This window comes from Orcinus orca, chromosome 6 (genome assembly GCF_937001465.1).
Source record: "Orcinus orca chromosome 6, mOrcOrc1.1, whole genome shotgun sequence".
NCBI lineage: Eukaryota > Metazoa > Chordata > Mammalia > Artiodactyla > Delphinidae > Orcinus > Orcinus orca.
In genome coordinates, this window is record NC_064564.1 from 25,012,012 (window position 1) to 25,030,378 (window position 18,367).

An 18,367-nucleotide genomic window follows, 5' to 3' on the forward strand; every position below is an offset into this window, starting at 1 on the left:
ACAGTTAATTCAGAAAACAAATGACAAATGATTATTAAACTTAGTTAACTCAACTTTGGTTCATAAGATTAGGTGAAACTTGATACATAATGATGTTATTTTCCCATATATTGTCAGAGATTTATAATATTCAGTGTTGGGTGGTAGACCAGTGATTCACAATAACATGTTTAATGAGGTCCCCTTAGTGACCTGAGATGAAATGTATAGATAATGTAAGCAGCTCACACACATAATTAAAAAAATCTTTAATAAAACAAAAGGAAGGTAATTTATGGCAAAATAACTTATTTCAATATATAATTTTTCTGCTGTGATCATTAAAATATAAATAAGTTAGGATTTAAGAGAAGTAAGAAGACTAGAAGCCATTCTACAAAGTAAGTAGCGGAAAATAAAAAACAGGTGGTATAAGGGGATATTAGAATAAAACCTAGTATTGGGTTAGTAATAACAGACCAAACTTATTTGTATATGATAAGAGACTGAGACAATAGCTTTAATTGAAAAAAGGATAATATGCGAAGGTAAATTTTCAACTGAGCGGAAGTGGTATTCTCACAAATGAGCCATGCCTTATTTATTTATTTATTTTGGGTCAAAATAATTCTCTACTGGGATGTGGGAGAGGGTGGTGACAGAGTAAATTGTAAGATTCAGTTCTCATTGACACCAAGTCAAACGGAAGTTCTCTCTTACCAGTAATATACTTGAAAATGCAGTGAATGTAATTAGACTTAACATAACTTTTTTTTTCTCTGTTTGATGGGTACCATGTAAAACAGAATATATTAAAATTCCTCTAATTTTAGGTCAAAAACCTTGTACTCGAAAAGAGTGTATGTATCTTTGTGTAAAGTTATGAATTTTGTGTATTCCAGTGTAATAGATCCTATGCTAGTGTATCTCATGCATCTTGTCTAACAAAGTCTGGTGGTTCCATACAAAGTGGTACACAGAATTGCCACAGAAAGTTCTAAATGGCCTGAAGGAGCTGAGTTCCAGTGTCCTAACTTCTTTATTTCTTTATAAATAAGTTAACGTGTATAATGTAAGACTAATTTGGTGGTACAGTTGTGTCTTAGTACAATGTAGAGGTAGTTTTAAAATATATTAGAAGTGATCTTAATTTCAGATTGATTTTATATATTTTTTGAGAATTAGTGATAATATGAATATTAAAATATGTGGGCAAGGAAGTGTCCTTGTGCAGGTAATACACATAATTGGAGCTCTATTAAGATGTGCTACTGTGAATAAATAGGTACTGGTGATTTGGCTGGACAGTATCTGTATTTTTGAGAGTTATCTGTTAAAATTTAAGAATACACATTCTGTTGGACCTAGAAATTCCACTTCTTGATACCTGTCAGAGAGATATTTATTGTACAGAAAAGAAATCTTCAAGAATGTTGATTGCAGCATTGCAGTATTTTAGGAAAATGCTAATGAAAAGGAAACTAAATAATGGAAATTCATTTCAGATAATATTATGAATTAAAAGGAATGTCTTGATATAGAAAGATCTTTAAGGCCAAATTAAGTAAATAAAGGAAATATGTATGAACCTATTTACGTAGAACAGCGCCAACAGAAAATACTCTGTGGTCCCATTTATGTAAAATAGCAACAATAAGCAAAACTATAGTCACAACTCTATTTCTGTATGTAAATATATTTTGTGGAAGGTTACATATCAGCAGATAACTATGGCTACCTCTGGGGAGGAGAATGGAATGGGTCCAGGGAAGGAGGACTTTCACTTGGGGTGTATCACTTCAATTTTGTATGAGTAAAATGTATTCTCATATATATATATATTTTAAGTCCCAGCTGAGTCACTTTGTTCATCTTTCAGTTTTGTGAGCTCTGTAGAGCAGGGTTGATGCTGTAATATGAACTTGTTGAAGATTCACCAAGAATTTTATGATATTTTGTCAAAAGACAGGAAAAGTCTGAAACAGGAATTTAATAACCTTAATAACCTAGCAAACTTTTTCTGGCTAGGTTATGTGATGAGGATGCATGATAATTGAGTTATTGAGAAGCTATTAAATGTGAAATAAAGTGGGGCAGTTACAAAATGAAAACAATAGGCCCTGCAGAATAAAGTAAGGTTTTATTCCATTTTAGGGTATCAATAGCTTACTGATACATTTGGTGGGACAGTTGTTAGGCACAGGATGATTCGTTTTAAATTACAGAGCTGATTTCCAACTGTCTGAGGTAGAAGTGCTCAAAACATCAGGCCTCAAACATGGGACCAAAACCACTGGAATTAACTATGGTAGAAGCATTTTGATGGCACTTTACAATTTAGTAATATTGTCAACAGTATCCTATCTAGCATCTATTCATTATGGTAACACTTTAATTATTGCATCAAAATGTTTGCAGAAGGGACAATAATAATTAAATGCTTATGTTAAAAGCTTTACATATGTCTTGCCATATTATCCTCACAACCGTCCCACGGAGTTTGGACCTATTAGTATCTTCACTTAACAGGGTAAGAAACTGAGGGTCAGAGAGGTTAAGTGACTGTCCAGTGTCACATAGCTAGTGGCAGACTGGGGTTTCAGTTCCAGCAGTCCGACCTCAGAGTCTGCATTCTTAGCCTGTACCCTTAGAGTTGATAACCAGCTTGGGTGTCTCAAAGGCACTTCAGATTCACTTTAATTCAAAACTGAACTCATGAACCTTATCCCCCGGCACCCTCACCTTGGTGTTTTTTATGATTCTCTGTCTCATTGAATGTCATCTTCTTTTCATCCAATTGCTGAAGCCAAAACTTTATTAGACACTCCTTAATACCTCCTTGCAATGCATTCAGTCCTCAATCCAGTCAATCATTAACTCATTTTACATTTACCTCTTGAATAGCTCTTGAGTCCTTTCACTTCCTTCTACTTCTAACTCAGCTAACCTCAGCCAAACCTATTATCTGTTGACTGGACTGCAGCTTGTGCCTGGAAGTGTCTAGCCCTGTACACTTTGGCATGGTCTCCAAATATAGAAACGAATCCTCCCCACTGGTTGTATATGTGTGTTTATACAATACTTAAAACTCTCTCAATGGTTACTCCTTATTTTTTAACAGGGCCTGTAATGACACTATCTGGCTGGTGCTGACCTCTCCTCTCATTGGGTACTCTTCTCCTCCTTCTGGCATGACTATTTTATGATTTCTCCTATGTTGTTCCTGTCTGTAATCCAGCACCCCCCTCTCCCCCAATACTCATCTTCCCAATCTCAACTCAGATAGCACTGTCTTGGATAAGCTTTCCCTGACTATCCCTGTTTGCCCCCAGACCATATCAGTTCTGGTTACAAATTACTGTAGCACCGTTCAGAGCATGTAAAGCATTTTGAATTGTATATTTCTATGATTTTTTAAATTGATGTTTGTCTTTCCTTTTTAGACTATAGTTCCTTGAGGGCTGAGCGCCATAATGTGTACTCAGTACATTTGAATGAATTAATATCTAGTCTTAACCACTTGGTTTTCTTCTGAGGAAACTAAAGCATGAACAGTGTAGCAAGTCTCATTTTTCCTTCAAGTGTGGAGTTAGATTGCTATTTACTAGCTGAAGGTAGTTATTTAACCTCCTCAAGTCCCAATTATTTTATCTGTTCCACAAGGATAAAAACAGTACCTACCTCTTAGGTTGCTTTGGGGATTACGTAAGTCAGTAAATGTAAAGCGCTGGGAACAGTGTTCAACACATAATAAAGGACTCAGTTAGTGGTAGCTGTTGTCATTAGTATTGGGACCTACCCAAGGTCATTCAGCTGTTTAATGCAGAGCCTGCCCTAGAAACCAGTTCTCCTTCATGATTTTCTCCTTGCTGAGATCACTGGGAATTCTTGTATATTTATTCTGCTATGAGCCTAAGTTCGTTGAAAAATGGGTTTGAGCAGTTTCTTGCATAGAGAAGGCATGCACACATTTTGTTGTCTTTCGTTTAACCCAATTACAAATAAGGATTACCCCTTTCCCTCAACCCCCGCCCCTCCCCCACCTCGCCCCACCTGGTGGAAGGCATTTTTGTTATACAAGGAAAATTTGAGTTTCCTTGGGGAACAAGAAGGTCGGGTACAGATTTTAGAGGACTTCGAATATCAAATTAAGGTCTTTGAACTCGGGTATTTTGGAAATAAGAAATAAAGGATTTTAAACGGGGTGAATTCTACGCATGGAATTGGTTTTAGAAAATTGATCCGACTACAGCAATTGGAATGGGAGGCTGGATTTAGATGATGCTCTCTGATAAGATTAGGGAAGTTAGGAGGGAGAGCTTGGCTTTGTAGGAGAAAGAATGAACTTCCTATAGATTCAGGTTGAATTGCTTTTTGGAATTCTAAGTGGAGGTGGCTTCAGGTTAAGTACATGGGACAGAGCCAGGAGAGAAACCTAGGATGAAAATACTGAAAGCTATGTAGTAGGACAAAAAGAGTATTAACACCTGGTGTGCTAGCAAAAAAGCTGATCCCACAATGCTTGCCTGTGAGAAGGAATTGTTAGCTATTGTGTACTTCTGTATATATTGAAGATAAAAAACCATATTTTAAACAGTATTCTGTAACTTAGAATTTTCACCAGTAAGCGTGGCCTTCAACTAGCTAGTCTGATTTAATGATGTAAAATTTAGTAAAATGTGGCAGATTACCTTGGTGGTGTTTAAGGAGAGAGGAGTTGAAGGGAACATGCTGTTACAAAGTTCTTCTTTAAAAGGCTGTAGAAAAGTGGTGAATATTAGGCATCAGATTGATTTTATAAATATATATACCACTTCTTCAAAATTATGCTTGAAAAGGAAGGTAAACATGAAAATTAGGGTAAAGCTCTTGAAGTGAACCTCAAGGTGGTAGTAGATTCCTAAGTCCCAAGTCAACTAGCTGTGTATACGGGAGTCTGTATCCTGAATACGTCACTAACTCAAATGACTTTTTTTTTTCCCCCTTAACCAGGAATTGTGGTGCTTGGAATAAACAGAGCTTATGCCAAAAATTCATTGAGTACAAATCTTATAAAAATGGTGAGTGTAAAGATTAAACTATTTGCTTTTAATATTAAGATACAGTGTTGATATCAATCTGAAAATGATTTTCCCCCCTTTTCCTTCTTACCCTCCTGTTTCTGTTTAGCTTTCAAAAGCTGTGGATGCTTTAAAATCTGATAAGAAAGTACGGACCATAATAGTCAGAAGCGAAGTCCCAGGGATATTCTGTGCTGGTATGTAAATAGATTAAAATTTTAAAACGAGTCTAATTTTTCCTTAGTAGTAGCCTATTTTCCATTATAAAGTGTTCTGTGGTTTGAATTCCATTACCAACAATTCCTTTTTGGTTTTTTTTTTTACTGTTTTACAAGAAAAAAAAATGCTTTGTCAGTATTAGAAAGAAACCTTTGCTGAGTGTGGAAAAGGTTGTTTTGGAAGTTGAAAAATAATTTAAGCCATTAAAATATATGTTTGTAGTACATGAATAATATTTATGAAAGATGAGCTGTGCAGGAAAAATCACATCTCCTACTCACAAGTGTGCTCTGTATTAAAAAATGCTTTAATTGACTAGCAGTAGCTACCCCAGTATGGAATGTTAAATATAGACATATGCTTTCGTGTTTGTAGTAGTGCCCACTCAAGTATGTGTCCACGAATTGTACTTTTAAATTGGTATCTACAGCAGCGAAATGTTTTTTCTGCTTGTACTGTGTTACCAAAAGCCAAAGATTAAGTTGTCTTGCATTTTCCATATTTGTAAATATTTCTAAGTCATGAGATTGAATGAATCTGTTTCAATTAGTGAAAAATGTAGATGATTAAATGATAAAAGATAAAAAATGCTGACAATATACCAGATCATTATAATTTACTAATAAGTAAATGAAGGCAGACGTTGACTGAGGCGTAAAAAAATTTTTTTCAGTAAAAATATAAATGGGATAATCCATTTGAGATAATCAGACATTTGAGGGAACAACATACAGTATTTTATTCATTCAACAAGTATTTTTTGAGCATTTAGAGTATACCCAGAGCAATGCTGGGACTTGGAGGAGCATTTCTAGACAGAATGTTTTTCGAGGTGTCTTAGTTGAGGCTGATGTTCTTCAGTTTCATTGTTAAAGGTCCTCAGATTTTCCAAGCTTCGAACTCCATAGCTTCCACCTTAAAATATTGCAAAATTTTATGGTATTTAGGAACATTCAGTGTAAATGAGTTATATTTTAGCTTTTGATATAATGTACCATACGTAAAAGGATTAGTTTTAACTTGTTTGGCAGTCAAAGAGAGTAGGATTATTATGCTCAACTGCCTGGGTGATGACAATTTGCAGTACAGTCTTCTGCTTTTACATCTGTCCAACTCGAGTAACACTATCCTCCTGGTAGGATTGTTGGAGGCTTGATGTGACAATGTACATAAAACACAGTGCAGTAGTCAATAAATTATAGCTGTTAATAGTTTTTATAAGGGCTTTACATATATTTAAACATTTTTTCTTAAACAGTATGAAAAACTTACACTGAGAGAATTAGAATTCTTGTATCTGTGACCTTAGGATCAGGTGACTGGGTGACTGAGTCTAACTTCGTGACCAATGGCTCTGAGGTTACTGTACTCAGGTCCTCTGAGGGCTGGTGAGGGGCTTATTGGGAAGACATTGAGCAGTTTGGGGGCTTTTAAGGAAGGCCCAATTATGTGAATGTTTGAGGAGTGATAGTGATAGTGGCAGAATAACGCTTAAGAAAGAAAGAGTTGATTATAACTAGCATTACTGTCTTTCTGTTGGTAATGGGTTTTGTAATTATAACACTATAATGACTGGTAGAATTCTTCTTGTTTTACCTATTCCTTTGCTGCCTATTGGTTTTGTGTCTCCACATTACCGATGTTCTTTGGAAAAGGCTTTAATGCTTTAGCACAGGTTACAACTATCTTTTATAGGTTGCCTTTTTGGGGACATACTAGGTAATATACCAAATGCTTTATCAGATTAACAAATTAGCATTGAATACTTTTTTCCAAGGGCTTATCAAATCTATTTTCTTTGTTCTGTGTGCTTTTGCATGATCAGGATAATTTTTCCTATGTTTTAACATAAGATTTTTTGCCATATTTTGTCCAAAAAAAAGTGTGAATTATAGAAAAATTGGGGCAACTCATTTTAGTAACTTAGAGTATATAAATAAAACCATTCTTTCAAATTTCTCTGAAAGGTTTTCTTACGTATATTTGAAACAGGCAGTTTAGTATGTCTGTCTTTATTAATATTTTATTAATATGATATTTAATATTAATATTTATTAATATGTACACATTAAGTGTATTGTATGTTTAGATACACAGAATCTCTTTACATACTTAAAACAAATATTTAAACTTATTATAGCCTATAAAAATAGTAGTATAAAAATTCTAATTTTTTTCTTTTGACATTTGTTTTCTTTTATCAACACAGACGTCAGTTTCTTTTTTTTTTATACAGCAGGTTCTTATTAGTCATCAATTTTATACACATCAGTGTATACATGTCAATCCCAATCACCCAATTCGTCACCCCCCCCCCGCCCCCACCGCTTTCTCCCCTTGGTGTCCATACGTTTGTTCTCTACATCTGTGTCTCAATTTCTGCCCTGCAAACTGGTTCATCTGTACCATTTTTCTAGGTTCCATATATATGCGTTAATATACGATATTTGTTTCTCTCTTTCTGACTTACTTCACTCTGTATGAGAGTCTCTAGATCCATCCACGTCTCTACAGATGACCCAATTTCGTTCCTTTTTATGGCTGAGTAATATTCCATTGTATATATATACCACATCTTCTTTATCCATTCGTCTGTTGATGGGCATTTAGGTTGCTTCCATGACCTGGCTATTGTTAATAGTGCTGCAATGAACATTGGGGTGCGTGTGTCTTTTTGAATTGTGATTTTCTCTGGGTATATGCACAATAGTGGGATTGCTGGGTCATGAATACCAGTGATTTTTAATCTTTCGGGGTATGAGGTCTCCTTTTTAAGTTCTTAAAATTTCATGCACTTACACATTGTAGTGGTGCTATGTTGATTGAGAAGATGTGTAATGTCAGAATGCCACTTTGGTTACAGTAATGTATTTAAATGAATTTTCTTTTACTAACCACAATGATAATCTAGATACAGAAAAATTTGTATCATAGTTATCATGGCTGTAGACGAAGTTTTCTATACATATATGCTTTCAGATACCATTCCATACCCTAGGCATGACTCCAGGTTGGGAATCGATGTTACGTTTTCTTTCTTGTGGGTTCGAACATTGCTTTTGGATTTTATAGCTTACCTATACTTCTCTTAGAATGCTGAGAAATATCATTTTGATAGTCAAAGCTCATTGTGAAGCATTGGCTACATAGGTTGTATTAGAGATTGGCCTGAATGTGTGCTGTCTCCCCTGCATACTCTAGAAATTATTCTTTTATTCATTTAAAAATTTTATCTTGTTTTTTACATACACACAAACACATACACACACAAAGAAAAACTGAAATAATTTTGCTATTTCAAAATATTTTGGAGTCAAAATTTTAATATATTACCTATAATGAAATTATGAAAAAGACCTTTTGACTAGGCTATTGCATTGTAAGTAAACATTTAATCCTAGTCATCTGTTTATTTTTGTTCTTTCAGTGTTCTAACACTAAGTAGCAAAGTAGATATGCATTGCTTTTATCATGAAAATTTTATGAGAAATTTCTGAGACGGAGGATTTTTTCTCTTGAAATTCCTGAAATAGAGTATAAACAATTCTTGGTAATTGATTCTTGTGTGTAGAACTCTAAATTGAGTGTTTCACTGAATTATACTAGTGTGGGTTTTTTTAAAAAGTAAAGGTACTTTTGCTTCTGCTTTTGAGTTCTAGTAAATTATGTTCTGACTAAAAACTTCTCACTAAAATGTCAGTGTGCTTTATTGAATGTTGTATTGTTCAAATGGTTGTGGATGTCATGACATGGTTGGATTTATGGAGGCCTCTGACTAACAAAGTTATCTAGTCAGTATTGTTTCAGAATCTTAGGTTAAGTTACATTTGTATATTTGAATGTTAGTCCCTTAGAGAGTTTGATAAGTAAACAGAAAGGATAGATAATCCACAAATTTGTATTAGTTTAACATAGGGTTCTTTTCTTGGAAATAAAAAAAAAATGTGTGTTATAGAGGTATGAATTACTTGCAGTAAAATGTACCAGTTTTAGTACATATGTAATTGATTAGTTTTGACATGTTTAAACCATGATGACAGTTGTGATATAGAACATGTTCATCCCTTAAAAAGCTTTCTTTTTTCTTTTTTAATTGAAGTATAATTGACCTATAATACTATGTTAGGTCCAGGTGCACAACATAGTGATTCATTCTTTCTATATACAAAATGATCACCATGATAAGTCTAGTTACCATCTGTCACCATATAGTTATTAAATATTATTGACTGTATTCTCCATGGTATACATTTCATCCCTGTGACTCATTTATTTTGTAACTGGAAGTTTATACCTCTTAATCTCCCTCACCTATTTCATTCATCTCCCTACCCTCAGCCCCTTTGGCAACCACTTGTTTGTTCTCTATCTATGACTCTGTTTTTGTTTGGTTATGTTTATTTGCTTTATAGATTCTACATATAAGTGAAATCATGCAGTATTTTTCTTTATCTAACTTATTTCACTTAGCATAATGCCCTCTAGGTCTATCCATGTTCTTGCAAATGGCAAGATTTCGTTCTTTTTCATGGCTGAGTAATACTCTGCTGAACATATAGGTATATGTATCACATTTTCTTTATCCATTCATTTATCAGTGGACACTTAGGTTGCTTCCATATCTTGGCTGTTGTAAATAATACTGCAATGAACATATGGGTGCATATATGTTTTTGAATTAGTGTTTTTGTTTTCTTTGGAAGGATACCAAGGAGTGAAATTGCTGGATGGTATGATAGTTCTGTTTTTAGTTTTTTGAGGAACATCCATACTGTTTTTCATAGTGGTTGCATGAATTTATATTCTCACCAACAGCGCACAAGGGTTCCCTTTTCTCCACATTCTCACCAACACTTGTTATCTGTTTTCTTTTTTTTTTTTAAAATAATAGCCATTCTGACAGGTGTGAGGTAATATCTCACTGTGGTTTTGATTTATGTTTCCTTAATCATTAATAATTTCATGGATCTGTTGGCCATCTGTATATCTTTTAGGAAAAATGTCTATTCAGGTTCTCTGCCCATTTTTAATCAGGGTGTTTGTGTTTTTGATGTGAGTTGTATGAATTCTTTGTATATTTTGGATATTAACCTATTATCAGATATATCCTTTGCAAATATATTTTCCCATTCAGTAGGTGCTCTTTTCGTTTTGTTGATATTTCCTTCACTGTGCAAAAGCTTTTTAGTTTGATGTAGTATCATTTGTTTATATTTGCTTTTGTTTCCTTTACCTGAGGAGACATATCCAAAAAAATATTGCTAAGACCAATGTCAAAGAGCATATGTTTTCTTCTAGTTTTATGGTTTCAGGTCTTATATTTAAGTCTTTAATTCATTTTGTGTTTATTTTTATATGTTGTGTGAGAATGTAGTCCAGTTTGATACTTTTGCATTAGCTGTCCAGTTTTCCTAACACCATTTATTCCTAAATCTTGTATTCTTTCCTCCTTTGTTGTAGATTAATTGCTAATAAAAGTGTGGGTTCATTTCTGGGCTCTCTGTTCTGTTCCATTAACCTGTGTATGTGTTTTTGTGCAGGTACCATATTGTTTTACTGTAGCTTTGTAATATAGTTTGAAATCAGAGTGTATGATACCTCTAGCTCTGTTCTTCTTTCTCAAGGTTGTTTTGGCTATTTGGGGTCTTTTGTGTCTCCATACAAATTTTAGAATTATTTGTTCTAGTTCAAATGCCATGGGGATTTTGATAGGGGTTGCACTGTATCTGTAGATTGCCTTCAGTAGTATGGTCATTTTAACAGTATTCTTCAAATCCACTAGCACAGTATATCTTTCCATTTGTTGGTGTTGTCTTCAGCTTCTTACAGTTTTCCGAGTATAGGTCTTTTACCTCCTTGTTTAGATTTATTCCTAGATTTTTTTTTTTTTTTTTTTTTTTTGCGGTACGCGGGCCTCTCACTGCTGTGGCCTCTCCCATTGCAGAGCACAGGCTCCGGACGTGCAGGCTCAGCGGCCATGGCTCACGGGCCCAGCCGCTCCGCGGCATGTGGGATCCTCCCGGACCAGGGCATGAACCCGTGTCCCCTGCATCGGCAGGCGGACTCTCAACCACTGCGCCACCAGGGAAGCCCTATTCCTAGATATTTTTCATGCAATTGTACATGGGATTGTTTTCTTAACTTCTCTTTCTGTTAGTTTGTTGTCAGTTTATAGAAAGGTAACAGATTTCAGTATATTCATTTTGTACCCTGCAACTTTATTGAATTCACTGATGAGTTCTAATAGTTTTTTGGTGGTGTCTTTAGGACTTTCTATATATAGTATCATGTCATCTGCAAACAGTGACAGTACATTTCTTTACATCTGTTCTCCTTAGTTCACTGAACAGCTTTATGTTCTATCTTGAACTCTATCAGATAGTTTGCTTATCTCCACTTTTCTTAATTCTTCTGGCATTTTAATTTGTTTCTTTGAAACATATTCCTTTGTTGCCTCATTTTTCTCAGTTCTCTATTTTTATTTCTGTGTATTAGGTAGGTTGATTACATTTCCTGATCTTGGATAAGTAGCCTTATGTAGGCAATGTCCTACGGGGTCCAGCAGCACACTCCCCCCTGGTCACCAGAGCTATATGTTCAAGGGATGCTCCCTATGTGGCAGGGCTAACTACTGTGCTGGTAGGTGGTGCTGGCCTCTGGCCTGGTTGGCTGCCAGGCTCTGCCTCATGGGTGGGGTTGGGTTCTGAGGCAGCTGGTTTCAGGGCCAGGTTGTCCTAGGGCTCGTACTAGCCTGCTGGTAGGTAGTGCTGTAAAAATCTTTCTTCTGCCCATTTGTAGTCAGTCTTTTCTGACCCCCTTAAAACACTGATCTCATTGCTCTTACCATAGTTTTCCCTCTTCTAGAATGTCCCACATATGGAATCATTCTGTAGGTGGCCTTTTGTATCTTGCTTCCTTCACTTAGCATAATGCTTTGAGATTCACCCATGATATATGTTTCAGTAGTTTCACTTTATTGCTGAGTATGATTTTCATTATATTGCTGAGTATTCATTTTATATGCTGAGTAGTCCATTGCATAGATATACCACAATTTCTTTATCTGTTTAGCAGTTAATGGTCATCTGGGTTTTTCCAATATTTTGGCTTTTATAACTACTGCTTCCATGAACAGTGACATATAAGCCACTTTGTGAACATGTTTTCATTTCTCTTGGATAAATACTTAACAGTGGAATTATTGGGTTTTATAATAACTGTACATTTTGTTTTGTAAGAAACTCCTACTGTTTTCTAGCCATTTTGCATTCCTACCAGCAATGTATGAGCCTTCCAGGTGTTCCACATCCTTGTCAACACTTGATATTGTCAGTTTTTAATTTTAAACAACCTAATGGGTACGTAGTTATATTCAATATATAATTATGGTTTTAGATATCATTTCTCTAATGAGTAATGATTTTGAACATCTTTTCTGGTGCTTTTTTGTCACCTGTATATCTTTTTTGGAGAGTGTTTATTCAGATTTTTGCCCATGTTTTAATAGAAATAAAAGTTGTGTTGGTTATAGAGTTTCTAATATATTCTTAATACAAGACCTTTTGCTGATACATGTTTTTAAAGTATTTTTTTCTACTCTTTGGCTTGTCTTTTTCTTAACAGTTTGTTTTGAAGAACAAAAGTTTATCGTTGAAGTCCAATTTACTCAATTTGTTTTCTTTTATGGTTTGTTCCTCTTTTGTACCTAAGAAATCTTGTCCTACTCCAAAGTCACAAAGACTTTCTCACACTATGTTTTCTTTCAGAACGTTTTTAGTTTTTACGTTTTATATTTAAATCTATGATGCATTCTTAGTTAATTTTTGTTGCAAGGTGTGGATTTAGGTAATGTGGTATAATAAAATATGTATTTGATTTTTGCCTTGGGTGTCTGGCACAGAGCTCCTAAAATCCTGGGAATTTCTCTGGCGTAATAGGAGTATCTTTTGCAAGTGAATGAGATGGTTCAAAGCAGGAGCCTTAGATAACTTTCAGATGGGGCTGGTTGACAGAAAAATCAATCATGGGATTAGAGGGTTAGAACTTTCAGCCCCAGTCCTCCAACTTCAAGAAAGTAGAGGGGCCAAAGATTGAGTTCAGTCACCACTGTCCAATGATTTAATCAATTGTGCCTATAGAGTGAAAACTCCATAGAAACCTATAAACAATGGGGTTTGGGGGAATTACCAAGTTGGCGAACGCATGGAAGTGTTGGGAGGGTGAAACCTTTGTGTCCCTCCTGCCCCATACCTTGCACCATGTATCTCTTCCATTTGGCTGTTCCTGAGTTGTATTTTAATAATAAACTGGAAAATGTAAGTAAGGTGATTTCTTAAGTTTTGTGAGTTATTCTAATGAATTATTGAATCTGATGAGGGGTGTGTGGGGAACTCTTGAATTTATAGCTGGTTGGTCAGAAGTATGGGTGATCTCTGGGACTTATAACTGGCATCTAAAGTGAAAGAAGTCTCATGGGACTGAGGCTTTAACCTGTAGGGTCTATGCTAATTTAGGGCATTAGCATTAGAATTGAATTGAATTGTTGGACATGCAGTTGGTGTCAGAGAATTGGTGAATTGGTGTAGGGGACTACCCCCCCCCCACCGCATTTAGTGTCAGGAATAGGATTTGCTAGACTGACTCATAGACCTCAGGGAAGTGCTTTATTTACTATTACTGGTTTATTATAAAGGCTACACCTCAGGAACAGCCAAAATGGTAGAATGCATAGGGCAAGATTGGGCTGGAGGGGGTTAAGGAGCTTCCATGCCCTCTTGGACATGACACCCTCCCAAACATGTGTTCAACAGTCTGGAAGCTTCTTGAACCCAATTGTTAATGGGTTTTATGTAGGTTTCATTACATAGCCACAGTTGATTAAGTCATTGGCCATTAGTGATTGAACTCAATCTCTGGTTCCTCTACCCTCCCCAGAGACTGAGGGGTAGGGATAAAAGTTCCAACCTCTAATCATGGCTTGGTCCTTCTGGTGACCAGCCTCCATCGTAAAACTATTAAGGGGCCCTCTGGCAGTTAGCTCATTAACATAAGCTCAGGTGTGGTTGAGAGGGGCTCAGTATGAATAAAAATAGAAAATACTTCTATAACTCAGGAAATTCCAAGGGTTTTAAGAGCTCTGTGCCAGGATCCCATGACAAAGACCAAATATATTTTTATTATATATTATAAAGTATATCCAATTCTTTAAGCACCATTTATTGAAGACTAGCTTTTCATCCATTGAATTATCTTAGGACCTTTCTAAAACAATCAGTTGACCATATATGTTTGAGTTATACCCAGGCTCTCTATGCTCTTCACTGTCTCAATTACTGTGTACAGTCTTGAACATGCTTGGTTAAATTTATTCCTAAATATTGTATATTTTTGATGATACTGTAAAATGACCTTTCTTAATTTAGACTCCTGATTTTTATTGCTAGGCTATGGAAATACAATTGATTTTTATATGTTGACTGTATCCTGCAACCATGTTAAACTCACTTTTTAGTTCTAGGAATTTTTTTTGTAGATTCCTTGGGATTTTCTATGTAGATATTCAAGTCATCTGCAAATAAAAAGACAGTTTTACTTCTTCCTTTCCATTATGTTGGCCTTTTGTTTTATTCTTATTACATCAGTTAGGACCTTTATTACAGTGTTGAATAAAAGTGGTGAGACTGTTAGGGGGAGGGCATTTAGTCTTTCACCACTAAGTATAATTTAGCTGTAGTTTTTTCACTTATGTACTTTACTAGGGTGAAAAAGTTTCTGTTCCCAATTTTGTGAGGGTTTTTTGTTTGTTTGTTTTTTAAATCATGAATTGGTGTTGAATTTTATCAAATCTTTTTTTGTTTTGCTTTTATTAAGATGATCATATAGTTTTTCAGTCTTTTAATATGGTGAATTGATTGATCTTCAAATATGAAACAACCTTGTATTCCTGGAATGCACCCTTTTTGATCATGATATATTATTGTTTTTATATATTGCCAGATTTGATTTGCCAAAATTTTGTTGAGGAATTTTGCAACTTTGCTCATAAGGGAAATTTGTTTGTAGCTTTCTTTTCTTGCAATGTTTGTGTCTGTTTTTGGTGTCAAGGTATTGCTGGTCTCATAAAATGAATTGGAAAATGTTGCAATTTTGTTTCTTCTATTTTGCTGGAAGAACTTGTGTAGAATTGATATTATTTCTTTATTTGGTAAAAAGCACCAACAAAACCATCTGGTCTAGGAGTTTTCTTTGTGGGAAGATTTTTAACTATGAATTTAATTTCTTTAGTAGATATAGGACTATTCAAGTGATCCATTTCTTTTTAAGTTTTGATAAATTATGTCTTTTAAGGAAATCATCTATTTTATCTGAGTTTCCAAATTCATTGGCATGAAGTTGTTCATAATATTCACTTATTATCCTTTTAATGTCTGTTGAATCTAAATATAATGATGGTTCCTTTTTCATTTTTGATATTGATAATTCGTGTCTTTTTTCTTAAAAGTCTGTCAGAACATTTATTATTTTTCTTGATCCTTTCAAAGAACTGGCTTTGGTTTCATTGATTTTTTTTTTTTTCCTGTTTCCTGTGTCATTAATTTCTTTATTATTTTCTTTCCTCTATTTGCTTTGGGTTAAATTTACTTCTCATTTTATAGCTTTTTAAGGTGGAAGCTTAGATCATTGATTTTAGTTCTTCTTTCCTAATACAAACTTTTAGTATTATTATTTTAATTTCTTCATTTCAGCGTGCCAGAGATGCCATTAAAAATGACTCAGAGTACTCATGGCCTTTTTGTGGAACTAATAATTATTGGTTGTTGCTAATTCATTTCTGACCTTATTTCCATTTTAAAAAATACTACCGAAATAATATTTTATGTTCTGTAGATATTATTTTCTTTTTAAGAAACAGGAAGTATATGTTAGTAATAACCTGCTGACTCATCTCTCTGCTTCCATTCTTGCCCCACTATATATAGTACATTCCCCACAGTGCAGCCCAAGTAATCTAAAAAATAATCACTTCATTCCCCTACTTCAAATAATTCTCAGAAATAAAGTGTGAATCACTTCATTCCCCTACTTCAAATAATTCTCAGAAATAAAGTGTGAATCAGTTCATTCCCCTACTTCAAATAATTCTCAGAAATAAAGTATGATGGGCTGAATAGTGACTCCCAAAGATGTCCATGTCCTAATCCCTGAAACCTGTGTATGTGTGATCTTACAATGCAAAAGGGACATCACAGATATGAATAAATAAAAGATCTTGAAATGAAGAGGTTATCCTGGATTATGTAGTGGGGCCAATATAAAGACAAGGTTCTGTTTAAGAGAGAGGCAGGAGGATTAGAATTTGAGAAGAGAAATGAGGATAGGAAGAAGTTTGCAGGGAAGAGGCCCTGAGCCAAGGAATGTGGACAGCTTCTGGAAGCAGGGAAAGGCAAGGAAACTTATTCTCTAGAGCCTCAGGAATACAGCCCTGCCAACCCATTTTAGACTTCTGACCTAGAACTATAGGATAATTCCACTAAGGTTGTAGTTATTTGTAGGGAAACTGATACCAAATGTATAAGGTCTTGCTGCTCTGGCTGCCTCACCTTCTCCTGTTCCATCTCTCACCTTTCTTGCCCTTGTCCATCCCACTTGATCCTGCAGCCCTTGTTCTCTGTTAGACAGTGCTCATTCTCCTCTCAGACTACTCAGTGTTCCCTTTGCTTGGTCTCTGCTCAAATGTCATCTCCTTAGAGAGTTGTTACCTTGTCATTTTAACCAAAACAGGCCTCCTTACTTCTCACCCTCTGTTACTATTTCCTATTTTAGCCTCATCTTTGTACTTCTTAGTTCCTGAATTTATTTTTTACTTGTTTGTCATCAATCTGCTTCTTCTGCAGATAAGCTCATTCCCTGGAATTGGGGCAGGTGCCCATTATCAGAAGAGTGCCTAGTCCATTGACAAATAGTTCATGGGATGAAGAATTGAAAAATTTTGGTTGTTGAGAAAGTAATGTTGGCAAAGATTAAATAAAACAAGCTTATTTTTGGATTCAGTACATATACAGGTGGCTTATAGGATGAAGAGACAGTTGGCCTTGGCTGTTCTCCCTTAGCCCCCCTCTCTAGGCCTGCCCAGTTAGGTCGTGCAGCCTTTGGTGGGGAGGGGGCATTGGAAGGCACTGAAGGCCACAAGAGGTCCTCAGTGTAGAAGGCCCCTCTTCTACAGGGGAGGGGCCAGGGGAGTATAAAATTCGCCCGTGACCCTGGGTCAGGTTCGGTAGAGCACCAGCAGCTAGAAAGGCAGAGCTGGAAATATTAGAAAGAAAACTGAATTTTTATCAGTCTGCTTCTGGCAATTGATATTTAGCAGCACAGATTGCTTTCTGAGAGGGTCCCTTGGGAGCCAGAGTTAGTCTAGATTAGGGTTAGGGAAACTTTTTCAGTAAAGGGCCAGATATTTTAGGCTTTGTGGACCTGTTACAGTCTTTGTCATACTTTATTTAAAAGAATTAAAAAAAATTTTTTTACAGTGCTTTAGAAAAAAGTAGACTGTTTTTATCTTGAGAGCCAAGCAACAACTGGGTGCAGAGGGGTCTGCAGGCTGTACTATTCTTACCCCTGGTCCAGACTTGATTCCTTTTTCTCCTCTGCTTGGCTGAGTCCATTTCCTGAGACCTGGCCCCTCACCTGTAGCTGGAGAAGCCAGGCTGAGTTCCGTTGAGCTCCACAGGAAGATGTTAAGATGCCTGACCTGTGGAAGCTGTGTTGTGTCTCTTAACGTACTTTAAAAGTACCTTTTTCTCTTGCGCGATTGATGAATGATCCTGCAGACAACTCTGCAACTCACAGTTGTACAAATATTTTGTTCACTGATATCATCATTTAGATGAATGCTAGATTTGAAGGCCACTACCAGTTAGGATTATTTTGAGGTTTAGGGTTCCTGGAAACCTCCTGATTAGAATTTCCATTTGAATAACTTAGGACTTTGGAGGGCAAAATAAGATTTGAGAGATGGAGGTAGTATTTTCGTATTCTCTAAAATAAAAATAAAGCCAACATGATTAACACATTAAGTAACAATATGATTTATTCATTTTAATATCTGTAGT

At 35.5% G+C, this 18,367-nt stretch overlaps 1 protein-coding gene across 3 annotated transcripts in view; it reads left to right on the plus strand.

Annotated features, from left to right (window-relative positions):
- Positions 1-18,367, plus strand: part of AUH (AU RNA binding methylglutaconyl-CoA hydratase) — a 163,441-nt gene that overhangs the window by 14,413 nt on the left and 130,661 nt on the right. For 2 of the 3 annotated variants that reach the window (XM_033429641.2, XM_004270608.4), the window contains exons 2-3: positions 4,972-5,039; positions 5,149-5,236. The exons of the other annotated variant lie outside the window; for it this stretch is intronic. In XM_033429641.2, the coding sequence (XP_033285532.1) occupies positions 4,972-5,039; positions 5,149-5,236 (156 nt within the window). The remainder of the gene's footprint in view (positions 1-4,971; positions 5,040-5,148; positions 5,237-18,367) is intronic. 3 annotated transcript variants of the gene reach the window in all.